This window comes from Prionailurus viverrinus, chromosome E2, assembly GCF_022837055.1.
Source record: "Prionailurus viverrinus isolate Anna chromosome E2, UM_Priviv_1.0, whole genome shotgun sequence".
Taxonomy (NCBI): domain Eukaryota; kingdom Metazoa; phylum Chordata; class Mammalia; order Carnivora; family Felidae; genus Prionailurus; species Prionailurus viverrinus.
Genome location: NC_062575.1, coordinates 29855807 through 29883355, shown reverse-complemented (window position 1 = coordinate 29883355; position 27549 = coordinate 29855807). Strand labels below are relative to the sequence as shown.

Here is a 27549-nt window from a genome sequence, read left to right as displayed (position 1 = left end):
TGGGTCATAGACCAAAACCATACAGCTTCTAGAAAAGAATGTAAAATATCATCATGACCTTGAAGTAAGTAAAGATTTCTTAGAAAGGACACAGAAAACTAAAACTAAAACTTGATAAATTAGTCTGCGTCAGAATTAAAATTCTTCTCATCAGAAGATAATCATTAAGAAAATGAAAAAGCAAGCCATGGAATGGAAGAAAATATTTCAATATTTTAATACATATAATGACAAAGGTCTTGTATGTGGAACATATAAAGAACTCCTACAAATTGATAAGAGAATGACTAACAACCCAATAAACATAGGCCAAAGATTTGAACAGACACTTAACATAAAAAGTTAGAGGAATGACCAGTAAGCACATGAAGAATGTGCTCAACATCATGGTTCATCAAGGAAATGTGAATTAAAACCACATTGAGATATTATTTTACGCCCCCTTGAATGCCTACAAAGACTGACAGCACCGAATATTGGTGAGGATATGAAGCAACAGAAACTTCCATGTTTTGTCAGTGGAGACATAAAATCATACAACCCGTTTGGGAAACTGTTTGGCAGTGTCTTATAAATTTATCCATTCTGACCCAATGGCTTCACTCCTGGTGAAGTGAAAATGTATGAGCACCAGAGATTTGAGCTTTAATGTCCATGGGAACTATATTCATAATAGCTAAAAATTTGTAATAGGCCAAATGTCCATGAGCAAATGAATGGATAAATGAATCATGATATATTCATTCAGTGGAATAATACTCTGCAATTTAAAAGACTTTACCATGTTACGTATTGACGTTATGTCTTTTCGGTACGTAATGACGACAGGTAGAATCTCAAAAATATGAAGGGAAAAGAAGCCAGACAGAAAAGAATGCATACTGTGTGATCTCTATGTGACCATCTAGGACAGGCAAGACTAGGGTGAAAAAGAGCCTGTCAGTGGTTACCGAGGGCCAGGGAGGGTATACTAACTGCTGAGTGGCACAAAGGAACTTTTTTGGGTGATTGGACTGTTTTATATCCCGGTTGTGGTGGTGTTTGCATAAGGATATATTTGAAAAACTCATGCTGTCTACACTTAAAATAGGTGCATTTTATTTTATGTAAATTATGCCTTAATAAAGTTGATTTTTTAATATTTATCTTAGTTTCGAGAAAGAGTGAGGGAGAGAGAAAATCCCAAGCAGGCTCTGTGCTGTCAGCACAGAGCCCCATGTGGTACTCGATCTCATGAACCATGCGATCATGACTTGAGCCAAAATCAAGAGTTAGACGCTTAACTGACTGAGCCACCAGGCACCCCAGAAGTTTTTTTTTTTTTTTTAATGTTCGTTCGTTTTTGAGAGAGAGAGAGAGAGCGAGAGCATGAGGGGCAGAGAGGGGGTCAGAGGATCCGAAGCAGGATCTGACAGCTGTGAACCTGATGTGGGGCTCAAACTCACAAACTGTGAGATCATTACCTGAGCCGAACAAAGTCGGGTGCTCAATCAACTGAGCCACCCAGGAACCCTGATTTTTTTTTTTTAAAAGAATACCACCGGGGCACCTGGGTGGCTCAGTCGGTTAAGCGTCCAACTTCGGCTTAGGTCATGATCTCATGGTCCGTGATTTCAAGCCCCGCGTCGGGCTCTGTACTGACAGCTCAGAGCCTGGAGCCTGTTTCCGATTCTGTGTCTCCCTCTCTCTCTCTGACTGTCCCCCGTTCATGCTCTGTCTCTCTCTGTCTCAAAAATAAATAAACGTTTAAAAAAAATTAAAAAGAATACTAAGACCAAATGTTGGTAAGGATGTACGAATGACTGACATTCCCATACATTGCCAGTAATACTTTAAAATGATACAACCACTGTGGAGAGTGGTTTGGCAATTTCTGATAAAGTTAAACTATCTATGACCCAGCAATTCCACTCCTAGGTAGTTACTTAAGAGAAATGAAAACCCACGTCCACAAAAAGTCTCCTAGAAGAATGTTCATAGTGGCTTTAGTCATAAGAGCCCACAACTGGAAACGACCGAAAGATTCATCAACATAATAATAAACAGATTGTCATGCAGGCAATACACTGGAACTATATTCTGCAATAAAAAAAAAAATGAATTACTGATTTGCAAAATCACATAGTTGAATTTCAACACCCATTATGTTAACTGGGAGAGGGTCGACGCATAAGAATGCATGATGTATGATTCATTTATATGACGTTCAAGAACAGACAAAACTAATCCATGGTGATGGAAATCCAGAATTGGTTGCCTAAAAGGGTAGGGATTCACTGGAAGAGGCCCAAGATGACTCTCTGGATGGTAGACATGTTCTGTGTCTTGATTGGTGTTGCAAGGGTACATATTTATCAAACCTCACTGAATCATGTGCTTAAGATCCGTGCATTTTCCTCATATGTAATTTTGACTTCAAACATGCACACAGGCACACGGATAAGTTGATAGAGATTGGATTGTATGTTAAATCATTTGATAGAAAAGTGGAACAATTTTGGTGTCTCTCATAAATTGTTTGATGATGCTCAGATTTCCATCAAGGGACAATAGAGGCAGAAGGACCGCACGGTGTGACTAGTGTAATTGGCTAATAGAAGAAAGGTAATCTGGTATGCATAAGGGCCGTGTATTTAAAAGTCAAGATGGTATAGGATGAAGAGCAAGGGCTTTGTAGCCACGCCGGGTTCAAACCCTGGTGCTGCTACTTGGTAACTGTGATCTTAAAGTAGCTTCACTTAGCTTCCTCTTTGCCGTCCCTTCCTGGAGGTAAAACAACCTAAGGTCATAGGAATCAAATAGGTCACCACCTGCCAAGGGCTTAGAGTGCCTGCTTCCTAGTAAGCCCTCATGTGTTGTTGGTTATTTTTAGTTTTCATTCTTCTTCCTTATTTTTTTATTGTTATTTGTACTTTTCCCTTCTCCATCTCCTTATTGTTATTAATTATAAAGGGCTGGCAGGTATAAAAATCATGCATTTACTCCTTTACCCTCTAACACCTTCATTAACACTCTTCCTTCCACTCAGCTCTCAAAAAGCGATTTCCCCTCTCACCTTGCTAGCTTCTGCTGTCTTTCTTTCTTTTTTTAAAGTTTATTATTTTGAGAGAGAGAGAGAGAGAGAGAGAGAGAGAGAGTCCATGAGCTGGGAAAGGCATAGAAAGAGGAAGAGAAAGAGAGAGAGGGAGAATCCAAGCAGGCTCTTGCACTGCCAGCACCAAGCGCGATGCGGGACTCAAACCCATGAACCGTGAGATCATGGCCTGAGCCAAACGAAGTCAAGACCCGGATGCTTAACTGACTGAGCCACCCGGGCACCCCTGTGCTTGTCTTTCCAGACCATTCAGCCTTCAACTCCTCCAGGAAGCTTTCCCTGACTGCTAAGTCAGATACTTTGTTTCTATCACCTTCCTTGATAAATAGATCAAGTTGTCATTATAGTACCTGGTTTTATTCACTGTTGCTTTTGCCAGATGTAGTTTCTTTTCCCTTGTGCTTAGATTTTCATGTCTGGTGCATGTTAATGTTCAGTTTATCCTTTAGTGAACACGTGAATAACACAAAACTTTCCTCTTACGTGTTTCAGTCTGATAGCCAGAACATTACAATATTGTCCACTCATCTTTTTTTTTTTTTTAATCAATTTTCACTTTCAGATTTTCTTTCTTGGAATTATCCTGCTTCCAATCCGTGTCTTACTGGTTGCATTAATTATATTACTGGCATGGCCATTTGCTGCAATTTCAACAGCATGCTGTCCTGAAAAGCTGACCCATCCAATAACTGGTTGGAGGAGGTAAGAAATAATAATGTCTAAATGTTAACTAAATCAAGATTAAAGAAGCAATTACTGTGGTTTAGTCATCAATCAGTAGTTTTATCTAATGTTGCCTACTCACTATTAACCATTTATTTTCTTTTTCTCAGACGAAACGGTTCTTAAATTCATCACATATAGAAACTTTTGCCCAAGCGCCTTATGATAATTTTCTGTTGAAGTTGTAATTTCCCAATATTAAAATATTGTTTTCCGAGTCATTGCCACAAAGTGAGAGGTCCCTGATTCTGGGAAACCCAACTAGTATACTTGAAACCTTTACAGCTGAAAACTATGGGTCTTTCCTCTGCTGTCCCTCAGTCATGACATTTACTTTTGTCCCTCTGTAGTAACTACATACTTTCTGCCGTGGTGCAAGTAAGTGGATCAGCTATAGTGTATTTTTGAATATTTATCTAATCAGCAGGGTAGTTGAGAATAAACTCATCACAATTAATAGTTACTGGTAAAAGTTCATTCCCATTGGACAGAGCCAACTTGTTGCCGTAAGTATGTCCTGAGAGTGAAGGCTTGTAAGGTGGGCTCCTTGGAATAGAAAGCCGTAGGTGAGGTGCAGGGCACCATTGAACTCTCTAAAATTGTCCACTTTGTTTAAAATTTGTATGCTACATAGGGTCTATTCCTTTCTTCCAAATCTCAAATGAGAATGTCCTCCAAAAATTTTGAAAATCACTGTTCTAGAAACTTTTAAAGAAATATGCAATTTACTCTTCAGTTCATGTTCTAGTGAATAATGTCAACATTCAGCACAAGACTGGTTTCCAGTGGAAGTGAATACAAGACTGGCAGTGTCCCCAGAGAATAATACCACCTCAATCCTTGCAAATCATAATCCTTTGCTTTATGAGTCAAGGCCGTGTGTCCCTAAAAAATACTTCAAGAGAGATTTTTTTCATGACTCGCCAATTCCTTTCAATTATCTCTTCGGTTTCTGTTGTTAACAGCTTATGAAGCTCTATCATGATAGAAGGAGTAGTCTAAGAATCCAGAAAACAGATTAAATAAGTGTTAGAAAAGAACGTTCCGGGGGCCTGGGTGGCTCGGTCTGTTGAGCACCAACTTCGATTCAGTTATGGTCTCGGTCTGTGAGTTCAAGCCCTATGTCGGGCTCTGTGCTGACAGCTCAGCCTGGAGCCTGCTTCAAATCCTCTCTCTCTCTCTGTCCCTCCCCCGCTCATGCTGTCTCTCTGTCTCTCTGTCTCTCTCTCTCTCAAAAATAAAATAAATATTTAAAAAAAAAGAAAGTTCCATTTTTTCCAATTAAGTATTTCTACTTCCTCTCAAACAGGTAACATTGAAATTAATTATGCAGCCCCAAACTTTTAGCCCTTTTAAAATCCTTTAAAAAAGTGTTTAACAGCTCTGAATATGGGATATTTTAGAACGCGGTTGTCAAAATCTACACCACTTTAAATCAAAAATAAGGGTGGAAATCGGTAAAGGGGTGAGCTTTTTATCCTTATGTAAAATAGACTCTGAACTCTAAACAGCAAGAAGGAGAGAGACGGTCATTTCCCTGTGCCCTCTGGAAAAGTACATCGGCTTTCTGTGTCTCACTTCTCCTTACTGTGGAGTAAAAGTCAGAGAAACTTCCTCAATGACTAGTTGCTTAATAGCCCCTCGCTGTATTGCTACAAGACTACTGAGAGAATTAGACAGGAAGTCTACTTTTTAAAGCTCTCCTTGGATGTGTTACGGGAAAGACACAGGTTTTGTTTTTCATGAAAACTGCATGCCTCTTCACGTACTCAGATATCCATCCTGTGTTTGCATTTCTAGGAATGTGTTTCTGTTTCCCAACTCAACTGAGCTTATCAAGGACAGGGACTGGATAGTCTTAGTCTTCTGTGTCCAGCAGAGGTCCTGGCACAGTTTGATGAATTAATTAGTCCTTAATGGCACACATTTTTAAAAAATTTTTTAATGTTTGTTTATTTTTGAGAGAGACAGAGACAGAATGCGAGTGGGTTAGGGGCAGAGAGAGAGGGAGACGCAGAAGCAGAAGCAGGCTCCAGGCTCCGAGCTGTCAGCACAGAGCCCGACGCGGGGCTGGAACCCACGAACCGTGAGATCATGACCTGAGCCGAAGTGGGACGCTCATCCGACGGAGCCACCCAGGCGCCCCTGACATAAATTCTTTGTAAAAAAGTAAGCAGTTAGATTTCTGAAATTGTGTAAGTGCATCTACGTTCCAGGAAAGCGAGATGGTGACTTGAGCTTTTAAGATTTTTGATGATGTCTAAGAGCTATAATGACATAAGTAATAAGGCTTTAAAAAATTATTCCTAAAATAACTGACGACTGATGCAGCATGAGAGTTCTAAAAGTGTCTGGGGAGATAGCATCATTGTTACACAAATGTACATTCCCAAGGTCACTCCTGTGAAGAACAATACTGATTTGGATTTCTCAGTGGGGGACGTGTGTTGAAGATTCATTTTTATCCCTCTGTAGTCATAGAATCATGGAGCCACTTAGTAGCCATATGTCCTTGGGAAATTGTACTTCTCTGTGCCTCAGTTTTCTGATCTGCAAAATGAGAATGCTAAAAAATAAAATCCATTTCATACAATTGGGCTGAAGATTAAATAAATTAATAAATGTAAAGTATTTAGAATAGTACGTGGCAAAAAGAACCCCATGTAACTGTTAGCTATATTCTTCTTAGCTCATATTTAAAAAAAATTTTTTTTAACGTTTTATTTATTTTTGAGACAGAGAGAGACAGAGCATGAACGGGGGAGGGGCAGAGAGAGAGGAAGACACAGAATCTGAAACAGGCTCCAGGCTCTGAGCGGTCAGCACAGAGCCCGACGCGGGGCTCGAACTCACGGACCGCGAGATCGTGACCTGAGCTGAAGTCGGCCGCTAAACCGACTGAGCCACCCAGGCGCCCCTTAGCTCATATTTTAAAATGAAGTGTTCCGACATGTTTGGGTTTTTGTATTGTGTTTTAGAGGAAAGCCCTGCTGTTAGTAGAGATTAACAAAGCTAATTGTGTCTTTTTTTTTTTTTTTTTAATATTTATTTCCAAAGGAAAATTACTCAACCAGTTTTGAAGTTTCTGGGTCATGCCATGTTCTTATCCATGGGATTCATGGTTACTGTGAAAGGAAAGGTGGCAAGTCCTGCGGAGGCACCAATTTTTGTCGCTGCCCCTCATTCAACATTCTTTGATGGAATTGCCTGTGTCGTAGCTGGGTTACCTTCCATGGTGTCTCGCAACGAGAACGCACAGGTCCCTCTGATTGGCAGTAAGTACTTGTAAGACAATATAGATATTTTCATGCTTGGGGTTCAAATTTGTAAAAAAATCATATATAGTTTATCGGTAGGCTTTTGAAAAACTTTAAAATAATGAAACACTTCAAAGCGATTTTTTCACTTTTTAAAAAATGTTTACTTATTTTTGAGAGAGAGAGAGAGAGAGAGACATAGAGCAGGGGAGGGACAGAGAGAGGGCGACAGAGGATCCGAAGTGGGGTCTGTACTGAGAGCGGAGAGCCCAATGCGGGGCTCGAACTCACGAACGTCGAGATCGTGACCTAAAGCCAGATGCTTAACCGACTGAGCCACCCAGGTGCCCCTATTTTCTTACTTTTAATGAGGAACTATATTTTCCGAATGAGTTTGTGATAAAGTTTAGAGACTCCCCTACCTGTACCCTTATAATTCTTAATAAATTCATATCTTTATCAGGGTCCAGTGACTTCCTTTTGTTCTTACATAGCTAGAAAGACCGAGTTTCAAGTACCAAACATGCTTGATTTTCTGGAGGGGGAATTGAACCAGAGAACTGGTGAAAACACGGTGTTACGTGCTATTTCACGAATTTCTCTTGAGAGTATTAGGCTCACACTCACACGGAGTCTTTCCTCTTAACTCTGTTTTCTTATTATTGCCCCAGAATCTCCATGAGGGACCTGAAACTCTTTGAAAATTATGATGTAGAACAATAGGTACTTCCTGCCGTGTGAAATAATGAAGCAAATGAAATGCTTATCCCACCAGGTGCTATGGTCTCTCCCTAGGGTGTGAGTCTCTAAGTGACTGGTCCCGGTTGCCCCAAGGTTATTGCAAGCCGCAAGTGGTGACAGAGTGGGTGTGGAGGTTGCCTGAGGTTGCCTTGGCGCTTTGGAGAACCAGTCGCGTCCTCAGCTTTGTCATTCAGCTCAGAAAAATTCTCTCTGTCTCTCTTTCCTTCCCTCATTCTTTTTTTTCCCCTCAGTGTAGCCGCAGTGCTTTGTATCATATGGCATTTTCCTGGAAAGCTGTTTAGCAATGGAATTTTGGCAAATTGAGGCTTATTTTGCGTGCCTGAGGAAGCTACCTACTTAGAAGACTGTCGTGCTGAAAATTTTAGTAAAATTAATAATTGCCCCTTATTCGTATGTACTGTGAATTCACATAATCAGTTTTCTTTTTTTTTCAAAATTTGTTTAATGTTTGATTATTTTTGAGAGAGAGACAGAGAGACAGTGTGAGTGGGTAGGAGCAGAGAGAGAGGGAGACACAGAATCCGAAGCAGGCTCCAGGCTCCGAGCTGTCAGCACAGAGCCTGATGCGGGGCTCAAACCCACAAGCTGTGAGATCATGACCTGAGCCGAAGTCTGACGCTTAACTGACTGAGCCACCCAGGCGCCTCTGGAGGCTAAATTCTTATAAACTTTAAATTGGAGGGTTTTTTTAAAAAAGTTCTCTTTGATTTGCTGTATTTTAATTTTACACAACACTTGTTTTATGATTCATACAGTATCATTGCTGTGATAGCTTTAGCCAAAAAAAAAAAAAAAAAAAAAAAGACTCAGTTGTGACCTTTTGTTTGTTTTCAAGGGCTTTTACGAGCTGTGCAGCCAGTGCTGGTGTCCCGTGTAGATCCGGATTCTCGAAAAAACACAATAAATGAAATAATAAGGCGAGCAACATCAGGAGGACAGTGGCCGCAGGTAAAACACAGGGGACGTTCATTTAGAATACTGTGGGTTTGTTTCTTGTTTGTGTACTTGGAAATCGTTTGGCTCCACAGATGGCAGTATCTGGGGACACCTATGCTAGGTGTCTTCAGCATAATAGAAGCAGAATAAATGAGTGAGTATTCAGAAGTCCTCTTCCCCAGGAGATATCCCGTGGGATTAAATGTATCATTCTTTCTTATTCTCCGGACTCTTTGAACCAATTTTTACTTTGTGTCATAAAAAAATACATTCTCTGAATTTATTTATAATCTTAAAGACAGCCTATCAAAGCTCAATTATAGTCAACAGTATGGTACGTTTATTGGGGGAAAAAAAAGGGATTATGATCTTGGTCTTATCCCAAGTATATTTAGACAGAGCTTTTCAGATCAAGGGGTATATAAGGAATCACCTACAGAACTTTTCCAGACTCTCCCATCTCACTGCCTCCAACCCCTGGAATGCCTTTGGAAGGTAAGGGGTGGGGCAACGGTTACTGGATAATTCTGATAAGTATCGCTCTACCTTGGCCCTGTGATCTGGCCACCCATGATGATGCGTCGATGTTATAATACCAAGAGGAGTATCGCCCAGCAGGAGGTTTCAGAAACCCAGGGATGTGAGGAATGATTTAAAAAGTGACCAGGAAGAAGTGACGCTTGGAATAAGGGTTTGACTTTTCTCTTTGGATCCAACGACTATATCTAGGATTGTGGGCAAAAGTTAACAAATAGGTAAGATTTCAGCTCATTTCACCCACCTCAAGGAACTTTCTGTCCAGAGACAGAATGATCTGATCTGAAATCCTTTTCTAGAATTTTCAGGCACTGGCTAAGCAACAACTTGAGCGGGGGAGGGGAGTGTTGTAGAAAGAATTCAAGCACTGGAAAGGCCATATGGCTTTTAATGCCCCTTCCAGATCTGAGATTTTATGATTTACTCTATATCCGTTCATTGTTAATGGAGTAGCTGTAGAATTTCCGTTGAATGAGCCATGTTTGATAGTGTATCTTGTTGTAATAGGAAACCTGTTTTGGTTTTTGTTTTGTTTTGTTTTTAAATTGGGGGATGAAACTGCACACACTTACAATCTTTATTTCATAAATAGCCTGTCATTGTGGCACATTAGGCTGATTAAGTTTTCCCTTTCTAATTATTAAACGATACAAATACTAACTAAGTACACATACTAACTGCTGTGGGTGCAGGATTTTTCTTTTTTGTTATTTTATGTACTTGGCAATTTACTCGTTGCCAAATCCTGAAATCCTTAGCAAATCCAGCCTGTTCCGTTAATGGGGAAACTAACTGTGCTCTGTGTCTTTCACTTGAAGAACACAAAGGCCTATGTTAAATGCTAAAAACACTTTCTCAAACAAGATACTAAACTGTATTCCATATGTCTACGAATTCAAGGGAGCATAAAGCATACTGCAAGTATTTCCTCCTTTTCGCTTCCTCCGTATATCCCTAAACTATGTGCTGTAGGAGTGAATATCATTTAACAGGGAAAACAGAAACAAGGAAGTAGGAACGATTTGGTTAAGGATGTATAGCAGTAGAGGAAAGAATCTAATGTGCTCTTTGACCAGGTCTCAGGGTCCATATCTTCTTTTAAGTTTATTTCAGATCATTAGCATCATCATTAAGAAACATTTGCTAAGTGTATTTTCTATTCAAAGCTTTAATCTGTTTTCTAATTACCTTAATGGTCAGACGACAGTTCTTTTAGAGGAAAACCGAATAATCTGATTCTAGTTTTCGGTAGAATCAAGTGTTAGCCTTTTATTTCATTTTCGTCTTCTAAGAATTGGCAGCTATTTGTGAAGTCGTAAGAAACTGAGTAAAGAGGTAACCGATTCATTAGACTGAAATATTAAATCTACGTATTCCTTTTCTCCCAAGATACTAGTTTTCCCAGAAGGTACTTGTACTAATCGTTCCTGTTTGATTACTTTTAAACCAGGTGAGATCAATTAAATTATGTACTATAACAAACTATGGAAGATTTCTCAAATGATTTGATACTAATACACAAAACAATCTGTTAGTTTGTTCTGGGCGTTTCTTTTCCGATAAAAAGTTTTTAACCCAGTGAATCTGCAGAACTCCTTTACTTTCTCTTTTGGTATCACAACCCCTCCTTCCTTGGATAGTTGTGTGTGTGTGTGTGTGTGCACGCGCGTGTGTGTGTGCATGCACACGCACACACATGCACACACATATCCATGCACACGCAGAAACCACTGGCAGATTTTTCTTTTCCTTCAAGGCTACCCTCACAGACACCCCAGGTCCTGTGTTTTCTAATAGAAAACAAGTGATCATTGTAATGCCTTCAGATGCCTTCTACACTTCGCTCTTTTTTTTTAATATTATAAAGTCATAAATTTCATAGCGATGTATAATTTCATACGTAATTTCATAGTAACTGATAATACTTTAACATGTGTTTGTATTGGCTGCTGGAATGCTCAGAGCCCAAGTTAGAACTCACTTCTAGCAAGTGGGGCTCGTTCTTGCTACAAGTATTTGCTTTGATTTAGATTTTCTTCTCCCCATTTTCTCTTTGTCTTGACTTTGCCGTTATTTTTATTTTTTTAATCCTGCTGTATAATAAGTATTTAGAAAATGAAAACACGTGGGGATGTAAATAAATCTTTTCAGTGACTTGGGCATAACATTTAATGTCTTGGTTTCCTAATTCTGAATTTTAGAACTCTCTCATTTTGGTAAAGCACTAGGGATTCTACCAACATTTCACAGTCTGTGTGTATTCTTAAAGCAGTAGAGTATATGTGTACCGTTTATTATTAATTCTCTTTATGGTAATCCTCATGTCGTATATGAAGATGTAATGTCTCAATGTGGTTTTAGGGGCCTTCATTCCAGGGGTTCCCGTGCAGCCGATCCTCCTTAGGTACCCGAACAAGCTGGTAAGCATAGTGTTTGGCCGTGGGAAAACATCTCAGACATTCCGAACAGCACAAATCCTCCGGGACCCCTTTTAGAATTTGAAGAAAGCTCTGAATAGACAGAGGCTGGAAGCCCATGGGTAGACCCCATTCCCCATGCCACATTTCATTTCTAGAAGTTTGCCAAGAGAGGCACGTGTTTGTGGACACCAATATTACACGATGTCTCTGGTATTCCTAAGCTCCAGGAAGGCATTTCCCCAGTTTCTCCTCTGTTGTTACTGTGATGGTCCAATGAAGTCTCAGATTCAGGCTCTTATTCGCCTGGGTAGCAGGAAACGTGCATAGATTTGTGATTTGCACTGAGCCTACAAAGAGACTTTTCCTGATTCAGCGCTCATTACTGGAGGGATAGCTGGTGTCGCAGGATAAATCTGGGACTGGCTTGGGGTTTCATTACTGGCTCAGTACTTCCTAGCTGTGGGACTCTTGGCAAGTAACGTGAATAAGAAGATACATGAAAAGAAGCTGTCATCCTATAGAAGGTGCACGGTTGGCTCAGGAAACAGGGACTTCCACTCCAGCTGGGCACTCCGCTGTCTTCTGGATATTATTGTGCCACCGTTTTCCTAAAGAAAGAATTTTTGGAATCTGTTTTGTCTTGAGAGGAACTTTCTCTACTAGAGACTTTCCATGAACAAGCAGAATGTAATGATTCATTATCTATGTCACTTAAGATCAAGAGTTCTCGATCAATTCAACTTCCTTTCAGTGGCTGTCCTCTCACCTTTGGACATCCCCTAGTTAAAAAATTAATATCTATCAAGATTTACCTAATTGTACTTCTGCCTATTTGGCATTTATGTAAATCCTTTGACTATGTACTACTCTAATCTTTTCTCCCGAGCATGTACCCCTCCCTTTTTTTTGGGGGAACTGATATATTCTGGGCTTTATAAGCAAATTAATTATCCAGATGTGTTCACATTAGGAGAAAAAATAGCTAAGCGTGCTCAGAATTCTATTAAGAACTAAAAGCAACTTGATTTCATGAAAAGATAGGTGGCTACGTATAGAAAAGAGATTTTTGCCATGTAGAGATATAATCCAAGAATTCATAGAGCAATTTGCTGTCGTTTAATAGGCTTGTTTTACTTTTCAACATACTGCTTTTAATTCAGCAGGGACGTATATGAGTACCAATATGAAAATAAGATTTTGATTTTATTTAGCTTTTATTTTTTCTCTGAACTAACAGTCTAAACACCTTTGTTATTGTAGGATACCGTGACGTGGACATGGCAGGGATATACATTGTAAGTTGCTTCTCTCTATTGTTGGTTTATATAAATTTTGTTCAGGGAAGAAAAAGAAAAATTATTTATTCCTTTTTTTTTTTTAAAGCCTTGTTTTTGTAAAAGTAAAGATTTCTAATCAGATCCTAGAATCTTGTAAAGGAGAAAGTCTGTAGAGAGCATCACTATCTTTCCTGTTAGCCCCCAGCGCCGGCCACGTGCAGAATTCTGGCTGTCTGCCGTGTTCTTGCGGGTCTCACGTGTGTAGCTACCAATCCTTAAGAAACAGTCCAGTGACCCAGTTTGTACCCTACTTAGCTTTAATCTTGTAGTTTTATTCCCACTGCAGATTTAGCGTGTTATCTGGTGTCTCCATTGTTGTTTTACTATATCGGTTTAAGCAGTCCGGAGTCATTGCGTCATATGGCCTAAAATAGCTGTGATGTGTCTGATCTGAGCTGAGAAAATAGCTAAGCTCTCAGTTCCGTTCTTGGATTTTAAAAGCAGAGGGATCAGCAGTTTCTATAAACATTTAAGACAGGAGAGGAATACAGCTCGCCATTAAGCAAGCTGCATTGAAACAGGCCTTTAAAAAGAACAGAGCATGTACAATCGTACTTTCTCTCAAGACGTTTTTGTCGAGATCCCCCTGGATAAGTCTGAGCTGGTTTATATTTGGTGAGAGCCATGTAAAATGCCTGGATGTGAGGACTTTGCCTGGGGCTTACCCAGCAATGCCTTTTGATACTATTACATAGAGAGTTTACATAACGTTGTCGATGCACAGACAACCACTTGGACCTATTTAAAAGGGAATCTTCATTCGCCTTCAAGTATCTTGTGACTTCCTTGCATACCTCTTAGATAATCCAAACAATGTATGAAAGTCAGATTTTTTTATGGTGCATGCCAATTTTCTCCATTTTGTATGCGTGAATTGCATCAAAATAATAAATTTTAATCAGAATAGGTAACTGATGGGCCATTCACATGTGTTAGTGTTTATTAACATGTGAAGCATGTATGTTCCTATTACGCTTCAGTCCTTCATAGTTGAAGTTAAGTAAACGACACTCAAAATAAAGACCACAAATTGTAAAGAATATCTAGGCCTCATGTGGTCTTTAACTCTTCAGGAAATCAGTTTATTTATTTGGCTAGAATACGTGTTTTGTGCCACTGTTGATCTTGGGTTCCTGGTTTTCAGCTTTTTATACGAGAGCAAGTGAGAAGAAACAAATAGTGTGAGAGTATTTTAGAAAAAGGAGTGTCTACAAACTGGATATAGTGTGTCTTTATAGTTCCTGAGTTGTGTCATCCTTAGGGCCCTGACAATTTAAGTGCCTTGCAGAGACAGTGACTTCAGATTCACAGTGCGCTCAGCATGGCTTTTTCAAACTTTTTCAGCAGTCCAGGTAGGCGTGAAGGTCAAGTAGGAGAAGGCCTTCTTGCAAGGGGGATCAGGATAGAAAATGGAGTGTTCTGGCTAAACCAGCCTTCTAACAAGTGTGACAAAGGGAAGAAGAAAATAGGAGAGAGAATTCAGAAAAGAGAGGAAAACACTTTTTGAGGAGTTAAAGATTTCTTAGGAGTGATAAACACAAAATCTTTAAAAGGCACAGCTTTGTTTTGTCCACATGCCACATTGTGCTTGGCCTGCGGTAACTCTCATTTCTGCCCGAATCTTCCAGTGGGCTTCATACCATATTTAGCACTGAATCTGTTACTCTTAAGTCAGTTTTCTCAGTTGCTCCTGCTCCAAGGGCTAGTCTAGACTCAGATTCTAAGGAAGAGATTCTATACCAAGACAGACAGCCTAAGGGAGAGAGTTAATAAACTTGGGGAATACACTCAGAGAAAGGGCAGCTATGGAAAAGCCATTTTGTGTGGGTCTGAGAAGTGTTGTTTGGACAACACAGGTTCAATGAGATCTTATGCCTGGTTTGTTTCATTTTCCTTCTTCCTTCCTTCCTTCCTTCCTTCCTTCCTTCCTTCCTTCCTTCCTTTCTTCCTTCCAGCATTCAGAATTTTCAGAACAGATTTGTCTGTGTGAATCACCAAATTCAAAAGTTCAATTTAAATAACTCAGGGACAATTTACTTTATAGTAGACGATGTGGATTGATTTTATTTGCTTAGGGTTAATAGTAAAAGATTTTTTTCCTCTCAGATGCGAAGTTTGACAACCAATACTTAACAACTTATAATTATATACGGAATTGGTACATCTATTTCTTAAATTCCTTCTTTTAACCAAGTTCCTTGTTTAAATTTCTAAATTTCTTATCTTAAGTAAGCCCCTTTAAATAACTTTTATAGGGGCGCCTGGGTGGCGCAGTCGGTTAAGCGTCCGACTTCAGCCAGGTCACGGTCTTGCGGTCCGTGAGTTCGAGCCCCGCGTCAGGCTCTGGGCTGATGGCTCAGAGCCTGGAGCCTGTTTCCGATTCTGTGTCTCCCTCTCTCTCTGCCCCTCCCCCGTTCATGCTCTGTCTCTCTCTGTCCCAAAATAAATAAACGTTAAATAACTTTTATAGCTAAATCATATTTTAGTTTCTTAAGCACAAAAAAAGGTTGGTTGATTTCTTTCATGTAGTATAATCCACTCTGCCAGATTTTTGGGTCATCTGTCTAAATGAGGTGAAATAAAAATCCCATAGAAATCCTATCCCGAGAATCTAAATATATATTAGAAAGGTACATAGAAACAACTATTTCAGAAATTATCTTTGAGAGGGTTGGCTTTAACCGCTTTAAAGAAAGCCTTTATCTGGTTTTACAATGAAATTTGGAACATTTCAGAAAATTTCTCTTTAAATAAAATATTGATTATTAATTGGGACAATTATGATAACGTTTCTGCTTTTAGGGAAAGGCCCACTGGTTTTTTGGTTTTTTTTTTTTAATATCAGAGAAGAGTTTCGAAATGTAATGTTTACTTCAGGAGCTTTCCTATAAGCACATTTATGTACCTTAAAATGTGGCCTTGGTAGTTTCTCTAGGCTCGTAGGCCTACAAGCCTGAGTTGTCAGGGAGACTTCACATTTGGGGTTTAGTCTGCCGAGCTGCAGCTCTGACTCACAAGTACATATTTGGTGTTGTACTTGGTGATTTAACTCTGGAATATCAAGAATACTTGCTTAAGCCCAAGGAGTGTTACAGCTGCCGCGTGGCATTCATAAGCACAAAATATATACATGAAGTATGACGTGGCGGTGTTTGCCTATAAAGAAAGGATCGTCGGGTGATATAGATGATACTTGTATTACCATATAAAGATGGCCTGTTCTTTTTTCTCCTCAGCATTCAGCTCTGTATGCTCACTCTCTGCCAGCTCTTCACAAAGGTGGAAGTTGAGGTAAGTCATTCAAAAACAGTCTTGGAACTGGAGATTTGGCCTTTCCTTTTCTTTTGCACTTCTAGTCTCGAGAGCCCCACCGTGCAAAGGTTGGCAGTTAAATCCGCCATCTTTAAAACAGGCGCTGGTCTTTTACAAACTGTCCACCTGGCTGTCAGATCCAGCCCTTGGAACCCTATCAGGACAAACCTCTGGCTTCTGGGAACTTTCATAGGCGACCACCCTGGCTGACCAGATTTGCATAACTGGTTTCTATCATCCTCCTTTCAATGCTGACCTCTGCCCGGTTGAACGGTATGGTATGCTTCACTTCTTGACAAAAGGAGCTACATACAGTAGCCGACGGAGCCCCACAGCTCCTGGAAGAGTACGTTCTGTCAGAGCGGAGAGGTGCTACTTGGACTCTGGGGAGAGGCACAGACGTCAGAAGCCCTCACTTTGGACTCACTCTGCACCTGGAAAGCCTGAGGAAATCCTCTCTGGGAGGCAGCTCATGTCAGCATTCTTTTGGTCTGGTTTGGCCGTCTTTGGGTTTGAGTTGCAGAGACAGGCAGGGAGTGCGGGAGTGATTAGATGGTTCTGAAAATCCTGGCCAGATTTTTAAGACTCTGAACGATGGTTCCAGAACCGTTCTTAGATGCTAGCAATGATGAGGAATGGACTCATAAATGCAGAGTCAGTAGAGTTGGCTCTAGTGATACCCTCAGGGAGCCTCTGAAGAGAGAAGGGTCCGAAGAGCGAGCCAGGCTCTTGCCTTCATTTTCCAGTTGCGTCCGTAGATTGTGCAGTGAGAACTCTACGTTTGCATATGTTAATTCGGAGTCCTGAGTGGGGGCCCATGCTCCCAGTGACAGGACATGGAATTTAAGTCACGAGAATACTGGTTTTTTGTTGTTGTATAGCTTCGTCATTTAGCCACACAGAGGTCAGAAATGCCAAATGATGTAGGGGGCAAATTGCATTTCGAAATGAGTTTCACTTTGGTGAAATTTTTCTGGAGACTTACAGGTTGTCTGCTTGCCAGGAAACGATCTATTTACTAATTGTATGCCACACTTCCCCCCCCTTTAAAACCAGTTCAGTCTCTCTCAATGTCATCAAAAAAACACTACTTCTTAGAATATACTTAGATGTTTCTAGAGAAAAACAGTAATCTGTACTCTAATAAGTTTGAGAAATACCAGTGTAAATAAAATCAATCAGATTTCTTTTTCTCAAGACCTGTCAGTGCCTTTGAGATGGTGTGACCACCATATCCCTTTTTCTCTGGGTATCTCCTGGAAGCGGTGTTCCATAGGATATATTTTGGGAAGCCCTGTCAGGAAGAAATATTATATTATTTCTAAGTACTCCAAGCGTGCTCTTCCATCTTTCATAGCTGTGCAGATAGACTAGCTCTGTTTGCTTTCTCTAAAAAAAGGAAGGGAGGAAGGAAGGGAGGAAGGAAGGAAGGAATGAGGGAAGGAGGGAAGGAAGGAAGGAAGGAAGGAAGGAAGGAAGGAAGGAAGGAAAAGAGGGAGGGAGGGAGGGAGGAAGGAAAACTTATACTTAAAACACCCACCCTGTCTTCTCTGCAAAATGGGAAGATATGGTTTATATAATATATATGCTGCCCCTTCCTCTAAATTTACCCTTCCCCAGCTAAAACAAGATCTAGCAACAGATGTGGAAATGCACCTAGAACTGTCTAGCACATGTCTCAGTGGTCAAACTATTACAACAGAGGTATGCAAAGGCCTCATTTTTTTGTCCTGACCATTATTACCACATTTCCTTTCTGTGTCATGGCCTTTTTCCTTTTCTATCTTTCTTTCTTCCTTTCTTTCTTTCTTCCTTGCTTTCTTTCTCTCTCCCTTCTGCTCTCCCTCCCTTCCACTCTCCCTTCCTTCCCTTCCCTCCTTCCTTTTTCTCTCTTTCTTTCTTTCTTTCTTCCTTCCCTCCTTTCTTTCTTTCTTTCTTTTTCTTTCTTTCTCCCTTCCACTCTCCCTTCCTTCCCTTCCCTCCTTCCTCTTTCTTTCTTTCTTTCTTTCTTTCTTTCTTTCTTCTCTCTTTCTCTCTTTCTCCCTCCTTCCCTCCCTCCCTTCCCCCTTTATTCCCTCCTTCCTTCTTTTCCATTACAGTGTTTGCATTCTCCAGCCAGTTCTTAGACCTGTTTGAATAATATTTGCTGGCAAAGGAAGAATATATCCTTTGATAACTTCACAAACAAAATGGCTAGCACCTGGTTTAGAATAGCTGAACTGGTAAGATTCAATGTGTTTGACTTGTGGTGCAGGGCAAGAGGATGGGACCCTGTGGCCTTCACATGTAGTCTTCTTATTTTAATTATATTTATTTTAGATTCATGATGCTACCTTTCACCTTGGGGACTTCTCACCACTTTATGACTTTTGAATATTTTAATTCCCCCCGGTTGGGCACAATTGAAAAATGTATCCCACAGCCCGTCTGGTGCTCTCTGTGTCCACACCCTGGCTCAGGGCCCTGGAGAGTTGGGCGCTGTGTCAAGACTCCGGTTTCTGCACCACATCTGGGGATGCCCGACTTGAGCTGCCACACATGTAGCTTAGTTAGAAGGCTCGGCGTGTTTAATTGTGCCAACTACGGTCGTGTTGGTTGTTCAGAAGCACCCCCTCCCAGCGTCCATGTTCATTACAACTGATGGAAATCCTAGTTATTATTTTTTACATATGTTTTTAGAACTTTAGAACTTCTAGTAACCAGTTAAGCTTAATTAAGATGTACTGTTCAAGAATGTGGTCTTAAGTTTTGCGGTTTTTATTTTTATTTATATTTTATTTTTTTAATGTTTATTTATTTTTGAGAGAGAGAGAGAGAGAGAGAGAGAGAGAGAACAAGCAGGGGAAGGGCAGAGAGAGGAGGGGACAGAAGATCCAAAGCGGGCTCTACAGTGATAGCAGCAAGCTCGATGTGGGGCTCGAACTCGTGAACCGTGAGATCATGACCTGACCTGAAGTCAGAAGCTTAACCGACTGAGCCACCAGGCACCCCAAGTTTTGCAGTTTTTAAAATGAACTTGAGTGGATCATTTGGTATCCTTTTAGACACCGCGCTGGCGAGTCATAGGACATCTCTGGATGCTGAAGGCTGTATTCTTTCCTTTTACGACTCACTCCTCACTGATGATGATTTTCCAACTCTGTAGTTACCGAAACCATTGGATAGCTAACACCTAGGGAGTGTAATGTCTCCTCCCCTCACTCCCTCTCTGCTTTCTCAACAGAGACTTGCTTTTGAAAAGGCCATTATTTCCTTGACTCTTGAGTCTTAAAAATACAATCAGGTCCAAACCTCACACCCTCTATAATTGATCTTCCGGCATCCTTGAACAATGATGCCATGTGTGTCCGCAGAAGGTTCTCCTGAAAGTTATTCTCTGGATCATAGTGGCATAGTGGATGTGTTTAAACTGTCTTTGAGTGGTTACTTTTATTGGCCAGCTACCTCACACGTATGTCTTTATAAGCATCTGGCTTAGGGGCATAGGGAAGAAGATAGCTAGTAGGAAACATCCCCAAATGTGACATAAATCAACAGCCTGCTAGTGAATCTCATGAAAGAGAATCCATGCAAAGCCAGATTATAGGGCACTATGTGGACAGCAGCTGTTTTATGAATGGAAACAGGGCATTCACAGTGATCATCAGTCTGTTTCCTCCTTCATAGGTTACATCTCTATTTTTATTCAGAGCTATCCATTATAATACAAGTACAGAAAAATGTTTGTAGGCAAACAGAAACATTTTGTTTTAGTAAATTCTTTTGCAAAGCTTAAAGCAAGCTTCTAGCGGCTAAAATTGGACTTACAGTACTTTATGGTGGGCAGTCCATTGTCACAAGTAAGAGAAGGTCATTGTTTTTTTATTAAAAAAACAATTCTGATTTTGGAAAGGATTGTAATAGTGAGTGTTATGACCAATCCCTGTAGATAGATACAACTCTTTATTTATTAAAAAAAATTTTTTTTTAAATTTTTATTTATTTTTGAGAGAGAGAGAGACAGAGCGTGAGCAGGGGAGGAACAGAGAGAGAAGGAGACACAGAATCCGTAGCAGGCTCCAGGCTCCGAGCTGTCAGCACAGAGCCCGACCCGGGGCTCGAAGCCACAGACTGAGAGATCATGACCTGAGCCAAAGTCAGACGCTTAACCAACTGAACCACCCAGGCGCCCCAATACAACTTTTCAAATCTCCAAAGAGTTTATTACTTAGGGAAGGTTCAGATATGTTTATGTAGTTTATTTAGTTATCCAAACACACTCATATGACTTGTGGTTTTGAATCTAAAACAAACAAGCCTTTTAGAAAACCTCTATCACGCAAATACACACACACACATAAAACCTATATATGTGCTTGTTTTAACCAAGCTAATTTCTTCTGGAACTCGGTAGAATTCTGAAATTTCTAAGCAGTAGCAGAGAAGTAGAATGTTGTATGTGGTGCCTGGGTGGCTCAGTCAGTTAAGCGTCCGACTTTGGCTCAGATCATGATCTCACGGTTCGTGAGTTCGAGCCCCGCGTCGGGCTCGGTGCTGCCAGCTCAGGGCCTGGAGCCTGCTTCGGATTCTGTGTCTCCCTCTCTCTCTGCCCCTCCCCTGCTCACACGCTGCCTCTCTCCCGAAAATAAATAAACATTATTTTTTAAAAAAAGAAATAGAATGTTATATAAAGAATATTAGCTGGGGTTTTCTTCCAATTCTGCTGCTACCAACCTGTATGTGCTCGAGTGAATGACTTAAGCCTCTCCTAGCCTGTGTTCTCAGTGGTAAAATGGGGATAATGGCACCTCTTTTATAGGGTGGTTAGCATTTAGTAAGGTCACTTACGCACTAGCACGTGGTAGGTGTTCAATAAGCATTCACTTGTACTTTCCTTATCCTCTAAATGTCTCTGTTCTTCAGGGAAGAAAGCAGCGAATGTGAGTTCGTAAATGCCTTCCTTGATTAGCATTTGCTCTTTCTTGAAGACTTAAAAGAAGAATCACGAGAAGAGCCAGAACTCCACGTTTGTTGAGAGTGATTCGTTAAAGTCCTTTCCTGTTACTTGGAAGAAGAAAAGACTGATTGTAGTATCGTCACTCATCAGTCTTTCTCTTTTTCACGATGGTCCATTTAGTAGAAAGGAATGTGCCCCGCGTGGTCAGGAGACAATGAATAAGGCAGTTTTGCTGGGCCTGAGTAGCCACGTAAAGGGTTGGCTCTGGATACCGGATCGCCTTCAAAATGGGCTGAAGAATTCTGACTTTATCTTGCGTGCGGCCTAAGGCCCCGGAGGAGGTAGGGCACTCCCAGACCAGCAGGACAAATGAGGTGTTAGCATGGGAAATATGTCGGTTAGCCTCCCCTTAGATGGGGCAGGGTGGTGCCGAGCCTGCGGGGGGAGGAACAGAGCACATTGAAGCGAGGCCCGGAGCCAGTCTCGGGAGCAATGGGAAAAAACTGGGGAAGCTCACTTGGGCTGTTGTGGGGAGGCAGTGCCTGCCGTCTCCCCACCGAGGTGCCATAGCTGGATCTGTGAGATAATCTCATGGCGGGCAGATTAATAGGGGAAAGGATACACACATCTATTCATTTTTAAGATGTGTGCAAGGCATCATGGGGAATAAGAAGTGGATACCACAAAAAGTAGTGAGGAAGGGGAGGGAGGGGGCAGGCCACGCAGGGGAGAGTCAGTGGTTTTTAGGAAAGACTGGTGGGCCCTGGGAAGAATAGACCGGGAGCTATGATAGCGTGTGATCACGTTTGTCTGTGTGTGATGTCGAATTCCAGTCGTGTCACCTGCGGTAAGAGTCCATCTTCCCTGTTGGGTGAAACTCCCCAGGAGGGACTTTAGGACAGATGAGGGACAGAGTTCCTTTCGGAGTAGCTGACTTTAGGGAGGTGAGGGAAGTTCAGAGAAAACGTCTCCCCACATTGGCTGTTTTCCAAGTGCCTTCAGCTCAAAATAATCAGTATACCAAAGCGGTATGTTTCGGGGTCGCATGTCCTTAACTCTTTCACTGTCTTCCTTCTAAAGTTGAGCTTGAAGTACCATTGGGATGAAAAGTAGGACTGCAACCTGAGAAGCACAGACTGTGTTTGAAACATTTAGATATGACGGCAGCAGGTGCAGCACAGATATCCAAGCCGCAGTGAGGTTCATGTTAAGTAACTTGATCCTCACCTGTCACACAGACACTAAGGAAACAGACTTAGTATTGAGATCACATTTGGGGGCACACTTGCATGATTAAAAGGAAAAGGGAAGACCTTCAGCAAAACAAAACTGTTTCTGAGTCTGGAGGCGGTATGGTCACCTGGGGAAAATCACATAATTTTCAAGCAGCTGTAAGGACCCTATGGAGCTTCCCATGGATCGGAGGAGCCTCAGCCCGTAAGATTGTGCACCTTTCTTTGGCATCCCACAGTGGTCTCTAGCAGGGATGGGAAGGCAGGAGCAGGAGAGGTGATCATGGGTATGTGGTTGGCGCCATGGGTGTGGCAGAAGGGGGAGATTCTGGATGACACAAAGTCCACATGGAGGTGTCTGACTCCTGAAGGGCAGTGGGGACAGGCAGGCAGCTGTTGCCAGGAAGGGAGGGACGAGCGTGTCCTGAGGGTCACTAGCAAGTTCTTACAGTCTGTGCCGGACCAAGTTAGAGAAGTAAAAGCTAATAGGCGACGAAGGGAAATTCTCATGGAAGAACTTGCCAGAGAAGGTTAACATCCTATGTTTGTCGCCCTGGCTGAGGCACAGCTGAGAACACCTGTGGCCAGGTGGAGAGCCGTGAGATCAACAGGTCTGATGAACCGTCCATGTGGATACTCGGGATGGTGAGAGAAGGTGAAGGTAGAAAAGAAAATTTGGGGTCCTGAAGACCCTGCAGTATTGAGCTGTGTATTTGGGGACAGTAGCAGACAACAACAATCACGTTTTTCCGTCTTCAGCCAGTCTCCCTACCCGCATAGAGGACCCGTACATGCTGTGAGCCTTGAATGTCTGCATGCAAAATGGAAATGTGTTAAAGAGGGCTAGGTCCGCTCCAAGGAGAAGTGACTTCTTACGAGAATTTCCATTGAATTGCTTCTCAGGAGGCATGGGAGGCCTCCAAGGCCCGTGAGGGTCAAATACAGGCTTTTAATTATTTTGTACTCTCAGTGGGATTTTCTTCATTGAGAATAAAATGCCATGCCAATATGAGAGTTATTAAAAATTCTTTCACGGAAAATATTACCTGCAGTAAAAGGAATTAAACCCACAGTCCGTCGTATTATGTTTGGTTAACAGTGTAGCCGTAATTTATTTTTCAGGGTTTTCAAGGATGTGCCTTTATGACCTACAGATTAAGCGTGTGTCAAATGATCGTGTGGCTTTTTTTTTTTTAAGTGAAGAATTATATGGCAATTTAAAACGTTTTTGTATTCTTTTGTTAGAGGTTTTATGAACATTGATTTTTAACGTCCTGTTTTCTTCCTTGGATTTCCTACTAAGCACGCATAAGAAATTCACATCTAGAACAGGATGGAGGGACACTTGAGAAAGATTTATCTGCAAAGATCGGATGTTGCCCTGGATACATAAGTGATGTGGGGACCCCTGGTGGCTTAGCGTGTTTTTCCATCTTAAAGAATAACGATCCTAAGTGGAAAGCTAGCCGTCGAATTCCAGTTGGAGAGGGCTTTCGAGAACATCGAGTCGAACTTCCTCGCTTGACAAGAGGGGGAACTGAGTCTCATCCGGGCTGAATGACTTTCCCGGGACCTCACGGCAGACACAAGACAGCAAGCGGCCGAAACAGTGTTCTTTGCACAGCATGCCACCGTCCCCTGGGAGAGGCTGTGTCACAAAGCGGTCAATGGCGGTCAATGGCGGTCAATGTCACCTAGCGCACGGTCCTACGATTCCTGTCCAGTTTCTCCTCCCGTACCACTTGCATCCATGCTTGCCTCTGCACCCTCACTCCCTCTGTTCGTGGTCTTTCCTTCTCTCACGGGGCGATTCCAGACCCTCCAGGGCTTCTCCCTGCTCTTAGCCTTTTCCTCTTTGGTTTGTCCACTCCTACCAACCGATGTTTCCGCTCAAAAGCTTGGACCTGGTCACGACAGCCCCTGGCTCACACTTCATCTCTGAATCACCCTTGCCCAAAGGCTTCTTGACGTGATTAACAGGATTTGAAAACAGGTCGACAGGAGTCCAAAAGTGGTGTTCTTTATACAGTCTCCTTTCTCTTTCAAATCGCGATCCTGCCACTGGTGTGTGGTCTTAACCTCTTCAAGCTACTTTCTTCGCCCGAGAGTTGATCTTGTAAAGCCCCTAATATACAGTACCCGGCACGTACCCAGCCTATGGTACGTGCTTAGTGGATGGTAGCTCTCATTGGTAGACTGCACTCATCTGTCATAACTTTTACCCCACCGCATGGAGAGCTCCTTGAGGGCAGGGGCTTTGCTGTCCTGTCTTCTGGGTTTAGTGCAATGCCTGGCATACAGGAGGTGCCTCAGCAATATTTATTGAATGAAAATGGGCCATGAAGTCTTAAGCACGTCTTTTAATGTGAGTCCCAATCCTGTGACTAAAATCAAGAGGACCGGTGGAATGAAAATAATGCATATAAAACCCCTAGCACGGTGCCTGGTCCATAGTTATAATTCAATGAACAGTAGCTATTGGCGAGATCATGTTTATCCTTAAAAAGCCAAGATCAAGTATTAGCTCCTCTGCAAAGCTTCTTTGGCTGCCTTTCCCTGCCCCCTGCCAAATTAATCATTTCCCATCCCTTGCTCTCATACTCCAGGAAGGATGGTTGAGTGGGGAAAACAAAGGTTTTAGAATCTGATAGGACTCGGGCTGAGTCCTGGTCATGTGACCTTTATAACTTGAACCTAAGTTAGTTGGTCTATCCTAGTAAAATACAGATCTTTTTTGGAGCAGGAATAGAGTCCTGTTAATCTTGCCTGGTATATAGTAGGTGCTCAAAAAATATGCAATGAGTTCAATATAGCACCAAAATCTTGTTAAATGTTAGAAAACTGTAAATAAAACAAGAAGAGTACAAATGAGACATTACAGAATATCAAGTAGAGAAAAAAAAGTAAAATTTAAAATGATAACACATGATACTCTGCAAAAGCTAGAAAGCCCATGCTAAGGGTTAAAAGAGAGCAGAAGAAATGCAAAGCGTGACATTTGAACGAATGATAAAAATATGGCCGACACAGGCGTGGGTAGAGAAGATAAATCATAAGAAACAGGTTACTTCTGGTACTAACATTTTCACACAAAGGGCTGGAAGTGGTAGGAGGTACAGCTTGGAGAATAAGATCTCAGAACCTACAGCTTTACAACTTCCAGAATATTCCAGGCACTGGCTTCTTTCATCCTCTTCGCACTGAAGTGAGTGGGCGATCACAGCCCTCTTGTTCGGGTCCAGGCAACAGTGAAGAAAACTCCAGAGACCTACCAGTTAACACACAGAAAGACGCAGGGCTGGACTACGGATCCGCTGAGTGGCACACAGTGTTGTTCCCCATCTAGCATGTAACCCACGCGCCAGGAAGGTGGGGGATTTAATATAATGACAGACAGCTTATAAATTAATGTATGTAGCATTTAATGCTTAGGCCTAACAGTTGTAATGGAAAGGTATGTTTGCCTTTCAGTTTATGCCTGTTCAAGTACCAAATGATGAAGAAAAAAGCGATGCCATCCTTTTTGCCTGTAGAGTCCGGAGTCTAATGGCAGAGTAAGTTTCTGTATATCGTCATAATCAATAAGTAGTTTTTAAATGATTGGTAAATATATAGTTTTTATATAGTTTTAGGATTTGTTTTTGTTTGTTTGTTTTTTGTTTTTTTAATTCCGAGGGTCTCATTTCTTAAGTCATTCTGGTTAGAAATTCTAAATGTGCCCAGGAATGTGGTAAAACAATCTACGAATATTTTCCCCAGATGCAGCCCCAAACTGATGGCTATGTGTCTTTGCCAGAAAGGGAGCAGGGAGGATTCAATAACCAGAAGAGACCAGCCAGTGACTTCCACGGGGTGGATTCTCCTAAGCTGGCCTGTGGCTGTCTGACAAAGCCTTGTGACGGTCTGAGCCCTTCATGGTCCGCTTCCTATGGCCCAGCCTCCACAGAGCTGCCAACGCTGGGTGTTTCAAAGGCATTAATGAATACAGCAACAAAAAGGAGGAAGTTTGCAAGGGAACGTAATGGAGGCACAGAAACGGGGGGGAGTCACCCCCATTCGGAATGGCTATAAGTTTAGGATTTGTAAATCGCAAAACGGGAGGCAAGTATTGTCCTGCGCTTAAGGGAGTTGTAACTGTCCATCACTCTGATTAGATCAATCTCCTCCCGTCCTGTAATGAAAGCATGCATGTCATACTGTCCGACCTCCCAGGCAGCCCTACCGGGTGCTCACCCTCATGCCAGGTGCCACCTCTTTCCGCCATTCCAGTAGGAGGGTTGACGCTCATAGGCCGGCGATATTTATCCCCAGTAAACATTCAAATGAGAACTCTGAATTTAGCTTCATGACTGAATTTGGTATTATAAGCAAGATTATATTTTTTATTACGTCTATATTATATATATATTAATATTTCACAGGAGAAGAACTTTATTTTCAAAACAATAAATTTTCAAATGTTCAAAAAAATTTTACTATGTGTACCTATAGGTACTTGATTTTCCCAGTTTCTAGATTAGCTACAAAACTTGCTTTTATATTGTTTTCTTCCCTTTCTCCTTATGTTTTCATAGGAGCTCATGTCCAAAAGTTAGGAACTAAGATACATTTGGGGAATGGAGGGAATTTATACCAGCTATCTTGACCTCCCAATAATTTGCCTAAAAACAGAGCAGGGATTTGATTAGGCAGCCGTTTTGGTTTTTTTCTGAATTCGGAGCCGTGGAGATTTAAGGGTCTTGGATAAAGAGTAGGAAAGACCTCCATTAGCTGCACAACCATGGACAGACAAGTCCCTCGAGGGGTCCTTTTCCTCCAGTGTAAAGTTGGAGTTAGAATACTCGTCTCTCCTCTCTGATGGTTTTGGTTATCCTGAGAGTCACCTAGGAGAGTGTATGACAGAATATTTGAAAGTGGTAAAGTGGTGGTGCTACCACTCTTGATAAATACTTACCGAGTACTGTGCCAGGCTGTTACTCTGGGTAGCTAACGTGACCCTCACA

At 41.6% G+C, this 27549-nt stretch overlaps 1 protein-coding gene across 1 annotated transcript in view; it reads left to right on the top strand.

Moving 5' to 3' along the window:
- Nucleotides 1-27549, top strand: part of LPCAT2 (lysophosphatidylcholine acyltransferase 2) — a 70066-nt gene that overhangs the window by 10033 nt on the left and 32484 nt on the right. The window contains exons 2-9 of the mRNA XM_047836298.1: nt 3657-3796; nt 6875-7092; nt 8672-8784; nt 10699-10759; nt 11671-11729; nt 12990-13024; nt 16303-16357; nt 26018-26100. Coding sequence (XP_047692254.1) covers nt 3657-3796; nt 6875-7092; nt 8672-8784; nt 10699-10759; nt 11671-11729; nt 12990-13024; nt 16303-16357; nt 26018-26100 — 764 coding nt within the window. The remainder of the gene's footprint in view (nt 1-3656; nt 3797-6874; nt 7093-8671; nt 8785-10698; nt 10760-11670; nt 11730-12989; nt 13025-16302; nt 16358-26017; nt 26101-27549) is intronic.